At 38.3% G+C, this 21032-nt stretch overlaps 1 protein-coding gene across 2 annotated transcripts in view; it reads left to right on the top strand.

Moving 5' to 3' along the window:
• LOC143853009 (protein CHROMATIN REMODELING 5-like) overlaps positions 1–15764 on the top strand; it is a 69106-nt gene extending 53342 nt beyond the window's left edge. For both annotated transcript variants that reach the window (XM_077362703.1, XM_077362702.1), the window contains exons 29-31: positions 12269–12613; positions 12710–12800; positions 14811–15764. In XM_077362703.1, coding sequence (XP_077218818.1) covers positions 12269–12613; positions 12710–12800; positions 14811–15310 — 936 coding nt within the window. In that variant the 3' untranslated portion in view covers positions 15311–15764. The remainder of the gene's footprint in view (positions 1–12268; positions 12614–12709; positions 12801–14810) is intronic.
• Positions 15765–21032: the final 5268 nt, after the last annotated feature.

Genomic DNA, 21032 nt, shown 5'->3' with positions numbered 1-21032 from the left:
GAATTGTCACGTGGTTGAAATGTTAGCTAACGAACAGTGCCTATGGAGGCCTTGAGTCGCAATCGGTTATTCTCAATCTCTTGTGATGTTTGCTTCTCTATGACCTTATTAATATGTTACGATTGATTCAATAGATCTCGACAAGCTTTCTCAGCAGTTTTCTGTGGTAAATTAGGGCATTTTCCAACATGACCTAGAAAGGTACAATTCACTCCATTCACTTTTTTCTAATTTCGAAATCCTTCACTTGTTAACGCGCTTAATCCCCGGCGTCATGTTGGTTTCTTACAAAAACGATAACTTGGAAGACAAAATGCTGCGTATTTTGAAGGGGATATTCTACAGAAGAATTTTTTTTTTAAATAAGAAGATTGAAATCAACGAAGATGATTCTCTGTTCTTGAAAGAGGATACTCTGAAAGTAGAAATTGATATGGTCCAGCTTTAAGATATGGACACCGAATTTCATATCTTTGATTAACATGATATTCCCATATATGAGGACGTAATCATGAATCACATTTTAAGGAATTAGTATTAACTTATTCAAGTTGGGTTCTTATTAACTTAGAAGAACACTGCTTAATACTTGACATGTCATAATTTAATGGAGAAGGTGATTTCTGAATCATTAACATTATGCTTTTTAAAGAATGCATCGATAGTTTTTGGTTTCCCATTATTCAACTTAAAATTAAAATTTTGAGGAGTGAATATTGATCAATAATTAGCATGAAAATTTTATCTATCAATTAGTATAATATTTTTTAAAGGATATTAATCAAAAATTACTTGAGGGTTAGGAACATAACAAAGAACATGACCTTGGATAGGAGAGAATGGAAGAAAATGATCCATGCAGACGAACTCAACTAGTGTCAGGATTAGACTTAGTCAATTTGAGCCTGGGAGATCCTTTCACCGTCTTTATGAAAGTTTTCAGAAGGATTCATTAGCCGACCCCAACTAGCTTGGGACGAAGGCTTAGTTGAGTTGAGTTGAGTATTAATAAAAAATTACTGTTCATGTTTTACAAATAACTATCTAAGCTTTTAAAATTAATATAAACCCCAGATCTAATAAATAAGAAGAGTGGTAAAAACCCTAAAAGTTTAAAACCTAATTAGATTATATGAAAATCATGTATAGAGTTATACAAAAAAAAAAACAAAATCTGTAAAGAGTGGGAAGTAATATATTAAAATGGTACCATTCAATATATATATATATATATATATATTTATATTAAAATGGTACACAGAGAGGGAGAGGAGACTCTCACCGCGCGGCTTGGGAGAAAACTGTGTTGTGCGCTTTTCTTCGTGTAATTGTGTGCTGTGTGCAATTGCAATTCTTTGTTTTGTTCCCAAATCACAAAATGGACTTCTACTTGTTATTAAAAAGATTAAAAAGACCCTTCAATGAGCCACGGACTAAAAAAGTAAACTGGTAAAACTCTAAATCAAAAATCCCAAATCAGAACACCCTAAATTAAATTAAAAATCCCTAAATCAAAAAACCCAAATCAATAACGCCCAAATAAAAAATTCTAAATAAAAAACACGAAATCAAGAGCCCCAAATAAAAATCCCCAAATTAAAAACCCCAAATCAAAAACGTGTGAAGCAAAGTCCCTAAACCAAATGCCCTAAATTAGAAAACCCTAAACCATCAGTGTAGGTGAATCTGTAGAAGAAAAGATATCAAAAATATTTTATTTAAAAAAGGTACAATAAAAAACATACTTCACACGAGTTGTTCTTCGAGTGGATGAATATGACACTCTTTGAGTGCCTTTGAATGAATCGATCTTAAACCCTTTTAATCGAGCTTTTTTTATGCGTTTTTGCGCATTGAAAACCACTCTCTCGAAGCTTTTTCCCAAAATGCATGAACTGGTTTCTCACATGGTTTTCTCACTCAAATAAAGAGTAGAATCATCGGGTGCTTTTGCGTAATACGTTTTCAAGGGACCAACATATTGGCAACCAATGGGAACCTGCATAACAAAAGGGATTTTGCAAGTCATTGCCCGCCCCCCCCCCCCCCCCCCCCCCCCCCCCACCCACCACCACCACACACACACACACACACACACCCAAAAAAAAAAAAAACATGCTATATGTCCCTCCGCCCCTGATGCTCGTCTCTCTCTCTCTCTTACATCAACTTTCTCTTGTTTTCTCGCAAAAGTTCTATCGGTAAGAGAACTAAAAATCAATACAAATAGAAACTCCATTGCTAGGGGAAAATACAACTGTAAAGATGGCATCTCATGCCGTTCCTTGACATCTGAAAAAAAGGACACTATGATTAGCTAGTAAATCAGCCCTGGTATTGTCTTCATGATGAATATCACTGAAGGAAATCTCAGAGAAGCATGCTAAAGCTAAACACCTTGTGATATCACTAAAAAGACTTCCAAACCTCCATGAGGTGGGGGTTCATGTCCTTGAGCTATGTTATAGTGATACTATAGTCTTGCTTGATCCAAACATTAGATAATTCGAGCTTCCACTTGTTTTAAATTCCATACCAAGCTGCCCTAATTTTTGCACCAATCACCTAACTATCACCGCGTCGGCATGCATGTCTTGATAAAATTCTAATATCATAATCAGAGATAGTGACCATTTAACCAGTGAGATGATGTTTAACATTGATCACAGAAGTAACTTTGCTCCAAACGTTAGATACTTCCATCTTCAACATCTTTCAAATTCCATACCAAGCTGCCCTAACTTTTGCACAAATCGCCTAACTGTCACAGCGTGGCTGCATCTGCTAATAAAATTCTAGCAACATAGTCATAGATAATGACCCTATAATTCGCATAATCAGAGCTAGTGACCCATATCTGCACCCATATGCACGTACGCACGCACAAACGCGCTCGCGCATGCACACACACACACACACACACACACACACACACACACACACACTTCCAACTAGTTGAATATTTGGATGTTCATTATGCAAATTGGTGCAATTTGTGTGCCATATGAAATGAAGAAACTTGCTCTTCACATTGCCATATGAAGCCTAGAGTCTAGGATAATTTAGATATTTCCTTATTTGCTTGTCACATTCCTGTTGAAAGTCTCAACCCTGTGGGTGAGTATGTCTGACTGTTGCAGAGGTTAAAAGGTTGTGCAGTGGAGTTTCTCTTGAATTTTTCTAATTCTTTATGACCCTCTTCTAGATCTGAACAAAATCAAATGGTGTAGTTTGATTAGAAAATTGGTAGATGTATTCATTACTTCTAAGGGCATACTAGTCATTGTACATGTAACTCATATCTCACACACACACACACACACACACACACACACATATATATATATATATATAAAGAGAGAGAGAGAGAGAGAGAGAGAGAGAGAGAGAGAGTTAAAAGGGAAGACATTCGTAAAAAGGTGGGAGTGGCACCAATTGAGGAGAAGATGAGAGAGCACCGCTTAAGATGGTTTGGACGTATCCAACGTAGGCCTTTGGATGCTCCGGTGAGAAGAGGCGACTCGAGCCAAATTGATGGAGTAAAAAGAGGTAGCGGCAGATTGAAAACAACTTGGGTAGAAACAGTGAGGAAAGACTTGATAGCTAGGAACATAACAGAGAACATGACCTTGGATAGGATAGAATGGAAGAAAACGATCCACGTAGAAGAACCCAACTAGAACCAGGATTAGAGCCGGGTAGATTCCTTTTACCTTCTTTATGAATTTTTTCTAAAGGATTCATTTCTAAGCTTATCTACTCGGTCAGGCTAAAAACAGTGGGGGCCCACATTGTTTGGGTGATCCAAACCATTGTTTTGAAAATCTTACGATTTACGGTTCGATTTATGATTCGATTTACGATTCTTAGGCAAAACGATTTGAATCCCATGATTGAATCTTAATTTGTATGAATCTTACAATTTTTTATTGAATCTTACGATTCGATAGTAAATCGTACGATTCATACGATTTATGTGATTTATCCAAATTAAGTTTTGTATAAAAGAAAATATTTCTTTCTTTCAAAAGACCTCATTTCCTTTCTACATTACAAGAAGCCTTTGAAATCCCTCTCATTAGAAGGAAGAAGATAGAGGAGTAGGACTTCGAACGAATCGAACCAGTCGAGCACAAAGCATTTGTTGAGGGCATTACTCACATCGAGGTGGGAGTCGAGGTGGGAGACTACTATAATAAGGACAACATTGATTCCTATCTTTTATGATTGATATTTGGCATTTGATGTTTGAGACTTTGAGAATTGATTTGATCTTGTGTCTTTGTTTAAAGATTATTAACCAAGATGCATAGGTTTGGATGAGAATTAGATGATTAGTATTTGTCAAGTTTGTCAGCAAACAATTCGTATTACGATATTGAATGCTAATCATGGTAGTTTCTATTTGAATTAATGAATTTGGATGAAAAATGAATAATTGGCTATTTTTATTCTTAATTTATTTATAATTTTTTATTATACTTATTTTTTATATTTTTGAATGAATCTTACGATTTACGATGCGATTTACATTCCGATACGATTCGACCCCGATTACGATTTACCATTCGATTCCGATTTTCAAAACATTGATCCAAACCATTCATTTGAAAGGCCCTTATCTACATAGGGTGTCCACAAAAAAAATTAGATCCATAGGATCATCTAACCCATCCAAATGTGGAGGAAAAAATGGGGAAAAATGGACAGACACAGTTTGTCCACTAATCTGCCCATTTTACCCTCCACTGTTGGATGGGTTAGGATGATCCTATCGAGCTGATTTTTTGTACACACCCTATCTATGTAAGGGCCTTTCACATGAATGCTTTGGATCATCCTAAAAATGTGGGCCCACATGTGTTTGGGCCCTCAAGCTCATATAAGCTATACGAGCTTCAACCTCACAATCATTTTTCTCTCTCTCTCTCTCTCTCTCTCTCTATATATATATATATATATATATATATATATATATAGGGAAAGTGGGCGTACTTGGTCGAGTAGATAAGCTTATCTTCTCGGTCGGCTAAAAACAGTGGGGGCCCATATTTTTTGGGTGATCCAAACTATTCATTTGAAAGGTCATTACCTAGATATGTGTTCACAAAAAATCAGCTCCATAGGATAATCCTAACCTATCCAACAGTGGAGGGAAAAATGGGCAGATTAGTGGAAAACTGTGTCTGTCCATTTTTCCCTCCACATTTGGATGGGTTAGATGATCCTATGGATCTAATTTTTTTTTGCTATGTTGGTAAGGGCCTTTCAAATGAATGGTTTGGATCACCCAAACAATGTGGGCCGCCACTGTTTCTAGCTCGACCGAGTAGATAAGCTTATCTACTCGACTGAGTACGGTCACTTTTCCGTATATATATATATATATATATATATATATATATATATATATATATATATATATATATATATATATATATATAGGGGGCGAGGGGCGAGGTTTCTGAGCTCAAGCTCAGCCTGAGCTAGCCACTATATGTACACCATCTCCATGTTGTTTGACCCATCCAACCCATTCATTCTATAGGACCTCACATAGATAGGGTGTTCCTAACAAACTATCTCCATTCCATAATCCTAACCATTCAATATATAGAAGCCCATTTTCTAGCCATCCATTTTAAACTCCACAAATCATAACTCTAACCATAACCTATAATCCTAACCATAACCAGAAATCATAATCCTATTCATAACCTATAAGATCAATGGGTTGGATGAGTCAAACAACATGGAGATGGTGTATTTATATTGGCTAGCTCAGGCTGAGCTCGAGCTCAGAAACCTTTTCTTAAGATATATATATATATATATATATATATATATATATATATATATATATATATATATGGGATTAGTGTATCTACTCGATCGAGCAGGTAACTTATCTACTTCGTCTCCCAAAAGCAAAACACAGTGGGCCCACATTGTTTGGATGATCCAAAGTTTTCATTTGATAGGCCCTCACATAGATAGGGTGTGCCCAAAAAATCAGCTCCTTAGGATCATCCTTACCCTTAGAACTGTGGAGGTAAAAAATGGATAGATTTGTGAAGGTTTATACCCGTCCATTTTAAGCTCCACAAATCGAAGTGTTGGGATGATCATCTGATCCTATGGAGCTGATTTTTTGGGCACACTCATCTATGCGAGGGCTTATCAAATGAATGGTTTACATCACGCAAACAATGTGGGCCCCCACTGTATTTTAAGCCGACGGAGTAGATAAGTTATTTACTCGATCGAGTAGATACACTTATCTCTCTCTCTCTCATTATATATATATATATATATATATTTATATATAACATTTTCGTGTGAGAGAAAGACAACTCTCTCGCACTCATTTCTCCCATCTCTTTTTTCTGTTCTCCATTCGTCTCCTCTTCCCATGTAGAAGATAACATGGTATCAGAGCACAAGGTGGAAGTGATTATCTTCTTCCCTGCTTAAAGGTACAATACCCTAGTTTCTCTTCTTCTTCCTTTTTTTTTTCTTTCTTCACTCTATCCCTAGCTAAGCCCCCCTCTTTGGGTTTTTCCATCGTCACCACCCCTCATTATTTTTCAATTGGATTCTTCCACAATCAACTCTAGCCCTCAACCCAACCCCCACACCAGCACTGCCACCACCCCACCCCAAAACCCTCCATTTTTTGGGGTTTTCACCCCTAACCCTGGCCACACATCTTTTTCATCTCTAACCCTAGCCTCACTCTCCAACAAACCTTACCCAATAAAACCTCCCCCCATCCCATGTTTTTCCCTCCCAAAACCCTAACCCTAGCACTTTCCTTCCAAAATCCTAACCCTAGAAGTCCCTCAATGTGATTCTTCCTCATCCTTACCCTACCCACCCCCTCCCTAGCTATTTTTATCTCATGATTGGCTTAAAACCCTGCCCTTAAACTTGATATCTTTTCACATCAGTCCGTAGTCCCCTTCTTCCTTATGGTCTAAACTCTTTTTCCTTGTCTTTTCACCCCCTTCTTGGTTCATGGACGTTGGTTGCCGATTGTCCTTTCATGTAATGTTTGTGTGGTATTCTTGATCCTTTATTTGTCCCGGGACCACATCTTGATGTTGTTGTCGATATTGTTGGGGCGTTTTATGTGTTTATGGAGCCTTGTTGGTGGTGCTGATTGTGTTCTCACTTTGGTTGTTGTTGTTGGTTCTTGGTTGTTGGTGGAACCTTGTTGATATTGTTGTTGGTTCTTGGTTGTTGGTGGCATTCCTCGTGTGTTGCTAGTTGGTATTGGTGGTGGTCCGTTTTCCTTGTTCTGGATCATTGGTTTGTCGTTGGGACTGATAAGTGTGCGCCTAACTGTTTGATGAACTGTTGGAGAGAACTTTTTGTTGGCTTTGGTAGTGATCAGGTGACTCGTTACTTGTGTTGTTGGTGGTGATTGGTTTGTAGTTGATATTGGTGGTGGTGTTGTTTGAGTGGTAGATGGTTCGCTACGTGGTTCCTTGCCTCATCGTGGTTGGTTGTTGGCCTCCGTTAGGGATCCAATGGAGCCTTCTTCTCAGCAAATGGCCGATGGTTCACTATGTGGTTCCTTGCCTCATCGTGGTTGGTTGTTGGCTTCCGTTAGGGATCCAATGGAGCCGCCTTCTCATCAAATGGCTGCCCGCAAGGTTGCTGAGATATCCCCTTTGCCTTCTGTTCCCTCTCCTAGTTATACACCCTTGGAGGCTCCTTTTCAGATGTGCTCCATCAAACTTGATGAGACAAATTACCCACGTTGGCGGATGGCAGTTCAGACACATCTCCTTTTTGGTAAAATTATTTTTCTTGAGAGTGATCCTCCGGTCACCACGGATCCATCGTTTGCTAGGTGGCTTCAAGAAGACGCTGTGATCCATCATTCCTATGGGGTTGTATGGAACCCAAGGTTGCTGCTTGGATGATGTTTCTTCAGTCCTCTAAGGAAATCTAGGATCATGCGTTGACTTTATATTCTGGGGCTGATATTCTTGCCCCTGTCTGAGTGGTTTGGTCTCCAGCATGGGGACGAGCCGGTGGCAGTCCATTACAGTGATTATGTCACTCTTTGTCAGCAGCTTGACTTGCTCATGCCCTTCACCGTCGATCCTGTAGTTCTTGCCAAACGTCAGGAGGAGTTATGGACTGTTCGATTCCTTGATTCTCTGGGTCCTGACTACCTACAAATACGACAACATATTGTTAGCTCTGGGTCTATTCCCTATTACTTGAGGTATTCTCTAGGGTCGAGCGTTTGAGGGTTATTCCAGCCACTGACCCTAGTGTTGATGGCTCCGCCCTTGCTACTTATGTTGGAGGTGACCGCGGGTGTGGTGGTGGTTGGTTTGGCTGTGGCCGTGATGGTGGTGGTCGTGATTTAGGGGGAGGTCGTGGACGTGGGTCTCGCTACTGAACCCACTGTCGTGTGGAAGGCCACAATGTTGATTACTGCTATGATTTACATCTAGAGCTTCGCCCCTACCGCCTTGCTGCTGCTTCCGTCGTTGCTTCTGATAGCCCTCCCCTGCTCCTGCTCCCGCTACAGTGGCCTCTACTGACTCCATGGTTGTCAGTCGAGCTGACTATGAGGAACTTCTTCACCTATGCGACAAAGGCAAGCCATCCGCTGCAACTTTTGCCCAACAAGGTAGCCCATGCTGTTTTCTTACTGATACAATCATGGCTCATAGATTCAGGGGCATCACATTACATGATTCGTAATTCTAATCTTCTCTCCTCTTTCTAGTCATCCTCTTCTATGATCCCTCATTTTGTTACATTACCGGATGGAACTACATCCCCCATCTCTGGGGTTGGTGTCGTCTCCACCTCGAATGGAGTTCATTTATCTTCCGTTCTCCATGTACCATCATTTCTAAATTGCTCTGTTTCTTTCTTTCCTTCTTACCATGTTTTACAAGATTTGAAGGCTAGGACGAGGATTGGTCTAGGCCGTGAGATCGGTGGCCTATACTATTTTGAGCAGACCTGTGTTGGTGTTGCGCTTCGGACCTATGCTCGAGCGCAGGAACCCTTTACTCATATATATATAGAGAGAGAGAGAGAGAGAGAGAGAGAGAGTGTTTCTGAGCTCGAGCATCAAAAACTTATGTGGGCCCACATTTTTGGGGTGATTCCAAGAGAGTGTTTCTGAGCTCGAGCATCAAAAACTTATGTGGGCCCACATTTTTGGGGTGATTCCAAAGCATTCATTTGAATGGCCCTAACATGGATTGGGTTTGTACCAAAAATCAGGTCCATAAGATCATCCTAACCCATCCAAAATTAGAGGGAAAAATGGACAGATACTGTGTCTCCACAGATCTGCCCATTTTTTCCCTCCACAAATGGAAGGGTTAGGATGATCCTATGGACTTGATTTTTTGTAGGCACCCTATCCATGTAAGGGCCTTTCAAATAAATGCTTTGGATCACCCCAAAAATGTGGGCCAGCAAGATTTTTTGAGCTCAAGCTCAGATAAGCTTATATGAGCTGGAGCTCAGAAGCACTTTCCTATATATATATATAAAGGGTTCCTGCGCTCTGTTCTCGAGCACAGAAACAGGGGTGGGTCGCATTTGGGGGGGATCCAAAGCTTTCATTTGATGGGCCTTTTCATGGATAGGGTGTCCGCCAAAAATCAGCTCCATTGGATCACCATAGGGTGTCCATTTGTGGAGTGAAAAATGGGCAGATTTGTTGACAAACTGTATCTGTCCATTTTCTCCCCCACAAATGGACACCCTAAGAGGGTCCAATGGAGCTAATATTTCGTACACCCCCTCATCCATGATGGGGCCTGTCAAATGAATGCTTAGGATCACCCCCCCCCCCCCAATGTGGCCTTACCCCTGTTTCTAGCACTCTAGCGCAAATAAACTATCTTCGCTCGAGCGCAGGAACCCTTTTCTCATATATATATATATATATATATATTTATTTATATATATAGGGGGCGAGGTTTCTGACCTCGAGTAGCCACTATAAATACACCATCTCCATGTTGTTTGACTCATCCAACCCATTCATTCTATAGGACCTCACATAGATAGGGTGTTCCTAACAGACTATCTCCATACCATAATCCAAACCATTCAATCTATAGAAGCCCATTTTCTACCCATCCATTTTAAACCTCCACAAATCATAACCCTAACCATAACCTATAATCCTAACCATAACCAGAAATCATAATCCTAATCATAACCTATAAAATGAATGGGTTGGATGAGTCAAACTACATGGATGATGTATTTATAGTGGCTAGCTCAGGCTGAGCTCGAGCTCAGAAACCTTTTCCTATATATATATATATATATATATATATATATATATAGAGAGAGAGAGAGAGAGAGAGAGAGACAGACAGAGAACTGTATATATATATATATATATATATATATATATATATATATATATTTCTCTCTCTCTCTCTCTCTCTATATATATATATATATATATATATATATATAGAGAGAGAGAGAGAGAGAGAGAGAGAGAGAGAGAGAGAAGTGTCTCTAGTCGGTCGATTAGAGAACCTTCTCTAGTCCGCCGACCAAAAACACAGTGGGCCCACAAGGGTGTGCCTAAAATTAGCTCCATTGCATCATCCTAATCCTTCGATTTGTGGACACCATTTTAACCTCCACAAATCGAAGGGTTAGGATGATCCTATGGAGATGATTTTTTGGGCACACCATATCTATGTCAGGGCCCACCAAATGAATGATTTGGATCATCCAAACAACGTGGGCCCACTGTGTTTTTAACCTCCACTGTCCATTTTTAACGTCCACAAATCGAAGGGTTAGGAGGATCCTATGGAGATGATTTTTTGGGCACACCCTATGTCAGCTTCCATTAAATGAATGTTTGGATCATCCCAACAATGTGGGCCCACTGTGTTTTTGGTCGGCAGACTAGAGAAGGTTCTCTAGTCGACCGACTAGAAACACTTTGCTTTATATATAACATTTTTGTGTGAGAGAAAGACAACTCTCTCACACTCATTTCTCTCATCTCTTTTCTTTTCTTCTCCACTCCTCTCCTCTTCCTACGTAGAAGATAACAAAAAATCATGTATGGCATCTGTGTTTGTGATATTATTTTTTGCGGTGCACATGGGTGTCTTATTAGTAGCTTTGAGTGTGTTAAAATTATAAAAGATAAATAACGCCTTTCTCCGACAGCTTAAGCTTTTGGAGAAGTTGGTAAGTTAACATGGTATCAAAGCCAAAGGTCTCGAGTTCAAACCTTCCGGATAGCAAAAATCCACATGCGATGGTCAGCCCAAAGTGGGACCACATGTGCCACGTGTTTGCCAAGTGGACCACACGTGCGGGGGAGTGTTAAAAGTATAAAAGATAAATAACGCCTTTCTCCAACAGCTTAAGCTTTTGGAGAAGTTGGTAAGTTAACAGAGTGTATCTGCAATTTTGTTGCTAATTCTGGTCTTTGTTTTTTTAGATTTTGCCTGCTTTTACTCTTCGTGTTGGTGCTGAATTTACTACCTGTTATTGGATTACTCTTATAACGGTTGTAGACCTTAAGGTGCCCGTTTGGATATGCGGATTTTAGAATCTTGGATTTCCTTGAAATCGTAGATGGGAGACGAGAGGAGACCAGCGGTTGTAATCTGATTTCTCGCTCTTCTTTCCGTCAGCAAGAGAGTAGGAGATCATCTCATGTTTCCAGGTCTTACAAATCTCATAAGGGGGGAGTGATTTCTAAAACCTAGATTTCTTACTTAAAATCCAATGTTTTAAAGAGAAGCGAAACGGACAGTCTTCTCGTTTTCCATCCAGGATTTTGAGGAAATCCAATATTCTAAAATCCAATTATCCAAACGGCCCTAAAAGTTTTTTTTTTTTTTTTGAAAAGTGAATTCCTTTGGAATTCTAGTTATTTCTTTCCGAGACTTTTTTACATCTTAGAACGTCAAAATGATGAATTCCTTCGGGAAACTAGAATGTATGGCATCTAGAGAACTTTCCTGTACGGTCTTTATATCTCACATCTATATCATCCCATGTTTAGCCAAGATCAGGAAATAAGTATCTTACAGTGTAATGTGGTCTAATGTGCCACTCTTTGATAATCAGCTTATATGTAGACATTAAATGTGTGCTTAGTTTCTATCATCTAGGAGGTGATTATACTTAATTTAAGGCTAATGGCTGACTTTTTCTCCCTTGTAACAAAATTCTGCTCTTAGATCAATGTGGCAATACTAATCACTTGATATGTAACTTTTATTACCAGGAATTCGCGGCTGTTGGTGGCAAGAACTCAAAAGTGAAAGTGGCTCGTAGTGAAGCAGAAAACCATTTGAAACTCTCAAATACTCGCTCTAAAGTGGTGCAGGGTAAATCTGCTTTTCCTAAACGAAACGTTAGAACAAACCAAGAACCACTTCACAAGCGTCAGCGTGTTGAAAACAAGGTGAAGGAGGAGGGTGAGATTTCTGAATCAGAGCATGATAGGTATCAGCGGTTCAAGGAAGAAAGATGGAGGGATTGGTGTTCTAGTGTCATGGATGATGAGATGCGGACATTGAAGCGTCTAGAGAAGTTGCAGACTACCAGTGAAGATTTACCGAAGGAAAAGGTTAATTCGAACTTTATTTTCCACTTTTTTTCATCATATATTTTTGCTCTATCAAATTAACAAGCATGTCTCTTCTTCAATATGATATTTCCTCAGGTGCTCTTCAAAATTCGGAATTATTTACAAATTCTTGGGAGAAAGATAGACCATATTGTACAGGAACAAGCAGAATCAAATAAGCAATCTAGTAAGTGTTTCTTAATTCTTCAAAAACAATTTCGTATCACTATTACTGTAATATTTTATATGAACACGCTTTCTCTATTTTTTTTCCTGGGACTTCCAAGAAACTGTTCAGACTTCTATATACTTTCTATATACTTTCAAAGATTGATCTTTGAAGGTTCGGCTAAATAATGGAAAGTCACCATGTTGTCTTGTTAATGAGAAATAGAATAGTCTTCTTGACCTTACCCATGTTTTTCCTGATGTTGAGGCTATTATGCTTTTTCAAGGGTCAGTGGTCGAAAAAGACTGTCACTCTCTTGTTGAACTGTGAGATCAAGTTTATTTTTATGAATTCATTATTCAGTGATCCATATTTTTTTAATCATTGGAACTTCATATCACTTAATATTTGTTTTAAGAGAACAAAACTATCCTGGGGACTATATTCACTTTCTTGTTCAACTACAACCAAATCCCACAGCTTCAATCATGGGGAGCTTCATCAGCAAAATGATGATGATACTATCATTCTACTCCATGTTTCAACTACTATCAAGGATAGAAAGGGGGAGAGGGGGGTGGGGATCCCTTTGCCTCAGACCACAAGAGGATTTAAAAAAGCTTTCGGAGACCCATTCACCGAATTGTAGAACCAAGCAGAAGATACACACCTCATAATGTAGGCTTTCCATTTTTCTTCGAACCAAGCAGAAGATACACACCTCATAATATAGGCTTTCCATTTTTCTTCGAACCCCATTCTACTAAGGAGACAGTCCAAGCAATTCCAGTCCACCCTGTCGGCCTTTTCGATATCTAACTTGGTTATCACACCTCTTCCAGTTTAAAGTAGTAATCCACCATCTCATTGGCCATCTATGCAGAGTCAAGAATTTGTCTTCCCTAGATAAACACTGATTGATTATTCTAGATTACCTTTTGGATCACCTTTTTAAAGCATCACGAAAACACCTTAGCAAGGATTTTATACAATCACCCTAATAGACTGATTGCCCTGAAATCCGATATACTTACAGCCCCTTCAACTTTAGCAATTGGAGGTTCTATCAATCAAGGAATTTTATGATGGTCGCAATCCTTGGTTTGACAAACATTGATTGCTGCATGTCTTCAATCATTCATTTTTTAAAAGCAGAAGGTAGTTGAAAGTTGAAACACTGATCATGCTGTTCGTAAGTGTTGCTTGGCATCCCATTTCACAAGAGAGTTGAATACAAATGATGATGCCTTCATGAGGATTTGGGAAATGTTCTTCAAGTCAAAGATTATAGTCATCATCTCAGTTGGGAGATTAAAGGAACTGAAGATTAAATGAGTTTGTTGATGGATGCTGCCTTTCCTTCAATGAAGGCTCCTGTGAAGGTTGAGTTTGTCTCATAAGTCAACCATAATAATCATGTTTACCCAAGCATGTGCACACAACATGCTTGAGTTAGCAACCCTGATAAATATCAGCTTAACTTAGTAACAAACGAAAAACGGTGGTTACTATATTAATATATAGCAATTCCAATTTGCAAATTTTTCTTTTTTTAAATCGTTTTTGCAATTTTTTCGTATGTTTTAGGATTATGACAGGTTTACCGAGATTTAAGCAACCCCTGATAAATATCATCTCTTCGTGCATGAATTTTTTGGAAGATTTTCTACTGCTTGACAGCTTGGTGTTCCTACTTCATACTACCAACTATGATATACACAAGCCCTGACTTTCATTCTGTGTCACACTAATTTAAAGTTGGATGGTCATATTTGATAATATGTATTTTTTTTCCACCTGATACAATTAGTTTACTATCTGGATTTATTTGGTACTATTTTGAAATATGCTTACTTCTTGTTAACATTATGATTTATTCGCTTACTTGCTGTTAACTTTATGATTTATTCTACCTGGAGACTGGTTTAGATCACATACCTTGTTCACTGGGCTTTGTGTTTCTACTTTCTGTCTTGGAAAACTATATAACTGCTCTTCGCAACTCAAATGACATCGAGGTTTCTACAGGAATGACAGTGCGATTGTGGAACTATGTCTCCTCCTTTTCAAATTTGTCTGGAGAGAGGCTTGCTCAAATCTATTCGAAACTTAAACAGGAGCACCAAGCTGAAGCCGGGGTAGGATCTTCCCACCTCTATGCCTCTGCTCCGGGCCCAAGTGATAGAGATAGCGATCCCAATCAGTATCCATCCTTCAATAGTAATCATAAGCCTAGTGGATACCAAAAGTTCTCGTCCGACCCTTCACAAGCATTTTATAGGGATCAGGGGACAGGAAAGTCAGAGGCGTGGAAGAGACGTCGAAGAGCTGACATTGACAATCAGCTTCAACCTCAACCACCATATCAGGAACCTCTAAACAATGGTAACAGGTTACATGAACCCAACTATTCAGGAATTCTTGGCTGGGGCCCATCAGACAATAGGCACTTTAATACTGAAAGACTGAACAGAACCCATCAACCCCGTTTTTCTGCTCCACAAGGTCGACTATCAGAACCCAAATAGTTTGTTATATGGGGCTTATCAGACAAACTGGATGAACCAACAGCCCAGCTTTGGCTTTCATCGGCATTACATTTACTTGGAAATTTTTTTTACCTTGTGGGAATAAAGGTTTGTAGATCCCATGATGGGATACCGTAGATAATCTGAAGTTTTTCTCCAGTAGAGAAAAGCAGCATCTGCCACAAAATGTGGCTGTGCCAAAGAGCTGTAAAGTATTGCGAATCTTGCATGGAAAATGTGATCAATGAGCAATCTTTTCCGGGAAATGGCATGGGGTCTGTTGTATTTTTGGGGACTGAAGTCAGTATTGGTCAAGTCGATAGTGATGAAAAGGATTTACTTCTCGCATTGTTGAAATATATCTGATAGGATATGCCATATATTGTTCACTTTGCAACTTAAGTGTACATTAAAAAGCTTGCATAATTTTAATTTTGAGTTTCTTTTTCTAAAATGCATACAAGACATCCCTACCTTTTGTTTGAGATGTTGAGACTTGGCTCTTGTTTTTTGGGTAGAATGATTTTTATTTGTGTTCTTTGATAACGTCAAGGTACCATATTGAAAGCGAATGGAGTTGTATTAACTCAGCCTTCAAGAATCGGAAATTGTTTTATGTGTTCTGTTACTCTTAAAATGTCGCTGTGCAAACTAACTAGCAATGCTGGATTTATGTGCTCAGAGCCGGAGGAGATTTTCTTTGTTTGATACAACTACTTAAAATTTGGGAAAATGGAAATTAGTATTTTATTTTTACGCTGATTGACTAAAAAGTAGTCGAGCAACTCCGGTTGGGTTGGGTTGGGTCGGATCGGGTTGAGGCCAACCCTAACCCAACCCAAGAAAGCATTCTCTCAACCCTAACCTGACCTGACCTGAGCGTCGGGTTGAGGATGGTCAACCCTAACACGACCCGTCTCCAAATCGGGTCGGGTCAGGTTGGATTCGGGTTCATATGGGGCCAACAAAAAAATACAAGAAAAAAATACACAATCCTAAGAAAATCATGATAAAATTAGAAGACGGAGGTTGTGTTCGGGTCGGATTGTCATGACCTCAACCCTAACCCAACCCAAAATTAAATCGGGTTGGCTATTCCCAACCCTAACCCAACCCAATCCAAGAAAATGCCAATGCAACTAGAGCCAAAATCGGGTTGAACCCGTCGGGCTCGAGTTGAGCCCGACCCAAGTTGCACCCCTACTAAAAAGTAAGAAAAAGGGTGTCTAGACCTTGACTTTCATCTAAGTAGTGACTTGCATACTAATTTTTTATTCTGAATACATTGGCTACATCAACACCGATCTCCACGCAATGAATATGACGCCACAAGGGTATTTTTTTCATGCTCCATATGACATGAAAATATTTGTAATTTGTTCACGAGAAAGTGATATTTTATCATTTTCTATGGGATAGGCATTTTGGTTATTTTTCCTTAGATATGCATATTTGTTATCATTTTCCATCCAAGGAGATTTTATTATTTTCTAAATGTGAGGGTTTTTATCATTTTCCTTGAGATGAGGGTATTGAATCATTTTCAATGATATTGTTATTATTATCTATGATTGTGGAGTATTTTTTAATTTTTTGTAAGATAATAAGAACGGTATTTTGTTATGTTTTTATGAGGGGTGTATTTTGATCATTATATATATATATATATATATATATATATATATATATATATATATATATATATAAGAAAAGTGTTTCTAAGCACGTGCTTAGGGAGCTCCCTAATCACAAGTGGCTTAAAAGCCACCGATTGGTCGCTTTTTGTGGACCCCGCAGAGGTAGACCCGCCATATGAACCAATCGGTGGCTTTTTAAGCCACTTGTGCTTAGGGAGCTCCCGAAGCACGTGCTTAGAAACACTTTTATATATATATATATATATATATATATATATATATATATATATATATATATATATATATAGAGAGAGAGAGAGAGAGAGAGAGAAGTGTTTCTAGTCCGGCCGACTAGAGATCATTCTCTAGTCCGCCACCCAAAAACACATGGGTCCCACATATTTGGGTGATCTAAAGCATTCATTTGATAGGCCTTATCATATATAGGATGTCCACAAAAATTCAGCTTCATAGGATCTTCTTAACACTTCGATTTGTGGAGTTAAAAAATGGACAGATTTGTGGCGGTTTATAGCCGTCCATTTTAAGCTCCACAAATCATAGGGTTGGGATGATCCTATGAAGCTAATTTCTTGTGGACACCGTCTCTATGTCAAGGCCCATCAAATGAATGCTTTGCATCACCCAAATATGTGGGACCCATGTGTTTTTGGGTGGCGGACTAGAGAATGATCTCTAGTCGGCCGGACTAGAAACACTTTCCTCATATATATATATATATATATATATATATATATATATATATATATATATAGTGTCTCTAGTCGGTCGGCGAGAGAGCCTTCTCTAGTCCGCCGACCAAAAACACAGTGGGTCCATTTTGTTTGGATGATCCAAACAATTCATTTGATGGGCCCTGACATAGATAGGGTGTGCCCAAAAATCAGCTCCATAGGATTACTCTAGCCCTTCGATTTGTGGAAGTTAAAAATGGATAGTGGAGGTTAAAATTCATTTGATGGGCCCTGACATAGATAGGATGTGCCTAAAAAATCATCTCCATATGATCATCCTAACCCTTCAATTTATGGAGGTTAAAATTGACGCGTATAAACTCAACAAATCTGTCCATTTTTAACCTTCACAAATCAAAAGGTTAGGATGATCCCATGCAACTGATTTTTTGGGCACACCCTATCTATGCCAGGGCCTATCAAATGAATGTTTTGGATTATCCAATTAATGTGGGCCCAGTGTGTTTTTGGTCGGCGGACTAGAGAAGGTTCTCTAGCCGACCGACTAGAAACACTTTCCTCATATATTTTTTTGAAATGGTTCAAATTTATTAATAAGATTAAACGACAACCAAGCTGGTCATGGGATTAAAGAATCATTATTTATGATAGGGAAATGATATCAGCACAATGATATATCTATAGCGGCTTGTCTTTTCTTTTTTAATTGGCTTATGAGAACTTTTAGGAAACTATAATCCGAGGAGTGACTCGGTTTGGCAACCTAGAGGGGGGTGAATAGAATGTTAATAAAACCTTTGCCTTTTAAAAACTTTTCCAAAGATTTCACCCAAGACTTATCCCTTGTTTAATTAAGTTTGAAATAGTTGAATTTAAACAATATTACGAATTAATATAAGTTCAAAACCCTTGTTGATTAACAAACTTAATTAGGTGATTTATAATCTAGTTAGCATGGTACAATTATTCAATCAAAAACAAAATGCTAACTACTCACTTAATTCTAACTATGTAAAAATGCAAGCACAAATAATAGAGTTAGAGGATGAGAGAGAAAAGGGAAATACTAACACAAGTGACACAAGGATTTATAGTGGTTCGGCAAATGGCCTACTCCACTCTTCTCAAGGTCGCACTTGAGGATTTTCACTATTGAGACCTCCACGACGCCCGGCTTTAAGGCTTTTACAACCCAAGGAAATTAAACGAGGATGCCCTTGCCACCTTTACAATGTCTCTCCTACACGGCCGAGAACTAAGCCCTTCACCCAAGGGAATTAACACCGGATGCCCTTCCACCTTTCTTGTCTCTCCTACACCGCCGAGATCTAAGTGCTTTCCGAAGAAGAAGATAACTTTGCCTCTAAGTAGGCTATAATGCACAATGAAGCTCTCACAATATTCTCTCAAAAATACTTACAATTTAAAGCCTAAACCAATCTCAAATGTTTTTCTCAAATCATGGCACAATGAGTTTGGTGAGAGAGAAAATAACCCAAAAATAGTTGCAAGTGTGTTTTAAGGGTTCTTTAGAGTTGGAACATGTTCTCATTAATGTTTTGAAACCATACAACATGTATATATAGGTTCGCAACTCAATATTACCGTTTCAGGGGCAAACTGGTAATTTTCGGGTCAAAAAGTCCACTAGCCTTTGTAGCCGCAACGGCTATATATTTTTGTCTCTGGTTGTTTTCTCTATCTGTTAAAAGTATTTTTAAAAATATTTGAAAATATTTTAAATAAGTTTTGATAGGATTTAGTTGCAGGTCCAGGTTGTTTCGTCAGAACTCTGTTTTGTTCAATATTGTGTTGAATGCCATATGGGTCCCAACATGTTGGTACACCACCATGGCCATTCACTTATCCATTCAAGTACTTAAAGGGTGTGTTAGTCTCTTCGAAAAACATATTTTTAGGGGTTTTAAGATATGCATTGATCAAGAGAAAACACAAGAGAGAAATGTGATACATACTACCATTCTAAGTACTCTCTTGAACTTCTCTTGAGCCAATCTTCATTTGATCTTCAATGTGGTGCTTGGCTTGCTTTGGGATCTTCAAAGTTGAGCTTATTTCTTTGACACCTTCGAAGGATGATGCTACCATTTGGTTCAAGCTCATTTGTCATTTGCATTGCTTGTTGATCCTCCAGCTTTGGCCTTCATTGATTTTTCCTAATTGTCCAAATGGTTGATGTGGATAATGTTGAGCTTCTCCTTGGTAGATCCTCCGAGGTATGGTTTGTCCAAGTGTGCTCTAGCTCCTTTGTCCACTGGTTGGTTCATCTTCACGCATAGGCCATCAATGGTGTGTTGGTGCTATCGTAGATTAACCTGTGAATTTTCTGTCCATAACACAACACTCAAGGCAAACAATTAGTCCATAAATGACTAATCAATTTGTGTTTGTTAATCATCAAAACAAGGTGATTGAATGAACCCATGGGGAACCCTTGGGTTAACAATCTCCCCCTTTTTTATTATGACAAACCAAATTAATTAGACAGGTGGGAGGAACCACTTATGAGGATTATATAAACAAGTTAATAGATACTACTCCCCCTCAACTTATTCATGAGTTATATTCACAAGTTATATTACAAGAATGTATATGATTATGGATCTAATCAATTATACAAATTCTCCCCCTTTTGGCATAAGCAAAAAGGAAGGATTAAGCATTAAAGCACAATACAAAGCATCAATGATATATATTGAAATTGATGCTCCCCCTAACTTCTTATCATGATTAACCAATTTAAAATCAATGTATATATGACATGATAAGAGATAATCAATATAGGAAATGAATAAACACAAGACAAGTCAAACCTATGTTGGAAAAAAAGACGTTCTAATTAAGCACAAATTTTAGGGTATATCTTAGTATATAAATAGAACCAATATAAATCTACCCTATGACCCGTAATACAATAAACGATTAGCAAGTTAAAGCTTATATTTTTCTTATCATGAAATAAAAAACAAGCAAGTTTAAAGTTTAGCATGATAAGCCCCATTTTTTTTTGAAATTCCTATTAGAATCTTATCATGAGGTGATGTTTAGTTATAGACTTATCATGATAAGCAAGACTATATAATTTTCAAGTTTAAAAATATTTTCTTAAATTGTCATGCATAGAGGACATTTGATCCTAATATGGCTAACTATTAGGATATATGGAATGACAGTGAAACTTATCATGAAAATACAAGTATCCAATTGAAATCTAAATGAAGGTACACATGATAAGCAATCAAATTCATAGAAAATAAGATTAGCAATTTTAGTTCACTCCTATGAATGTATATCTAGAAAGATATGCAATTTTTAGCACCACTAATGGGGATATGTTTGAATGGACAA

Source organism: Tasmannia lanceolata, unplaced genomic scaffold (genome assembly GCF_043159265.1).
Source record: "Tasmannia lanceolata isolate RefF3 unplaced genomic scaffold, GAP_Taslan_0.1 ptg000019l, whole genome shotgun sequence".
Classification (NCBI taxonomy): domain Eukaryota; kingdom Viridiplantae; phylum Streptophyta; class Magnoliopsida; order Canellales; family Winteraceae; genus Tasmannia; species Tasmannia lanceolata.
Note: the sequence above shows the minus strand (reverse complement) of the source record. Positions and strands in the feature narration are given on the sequence as shown.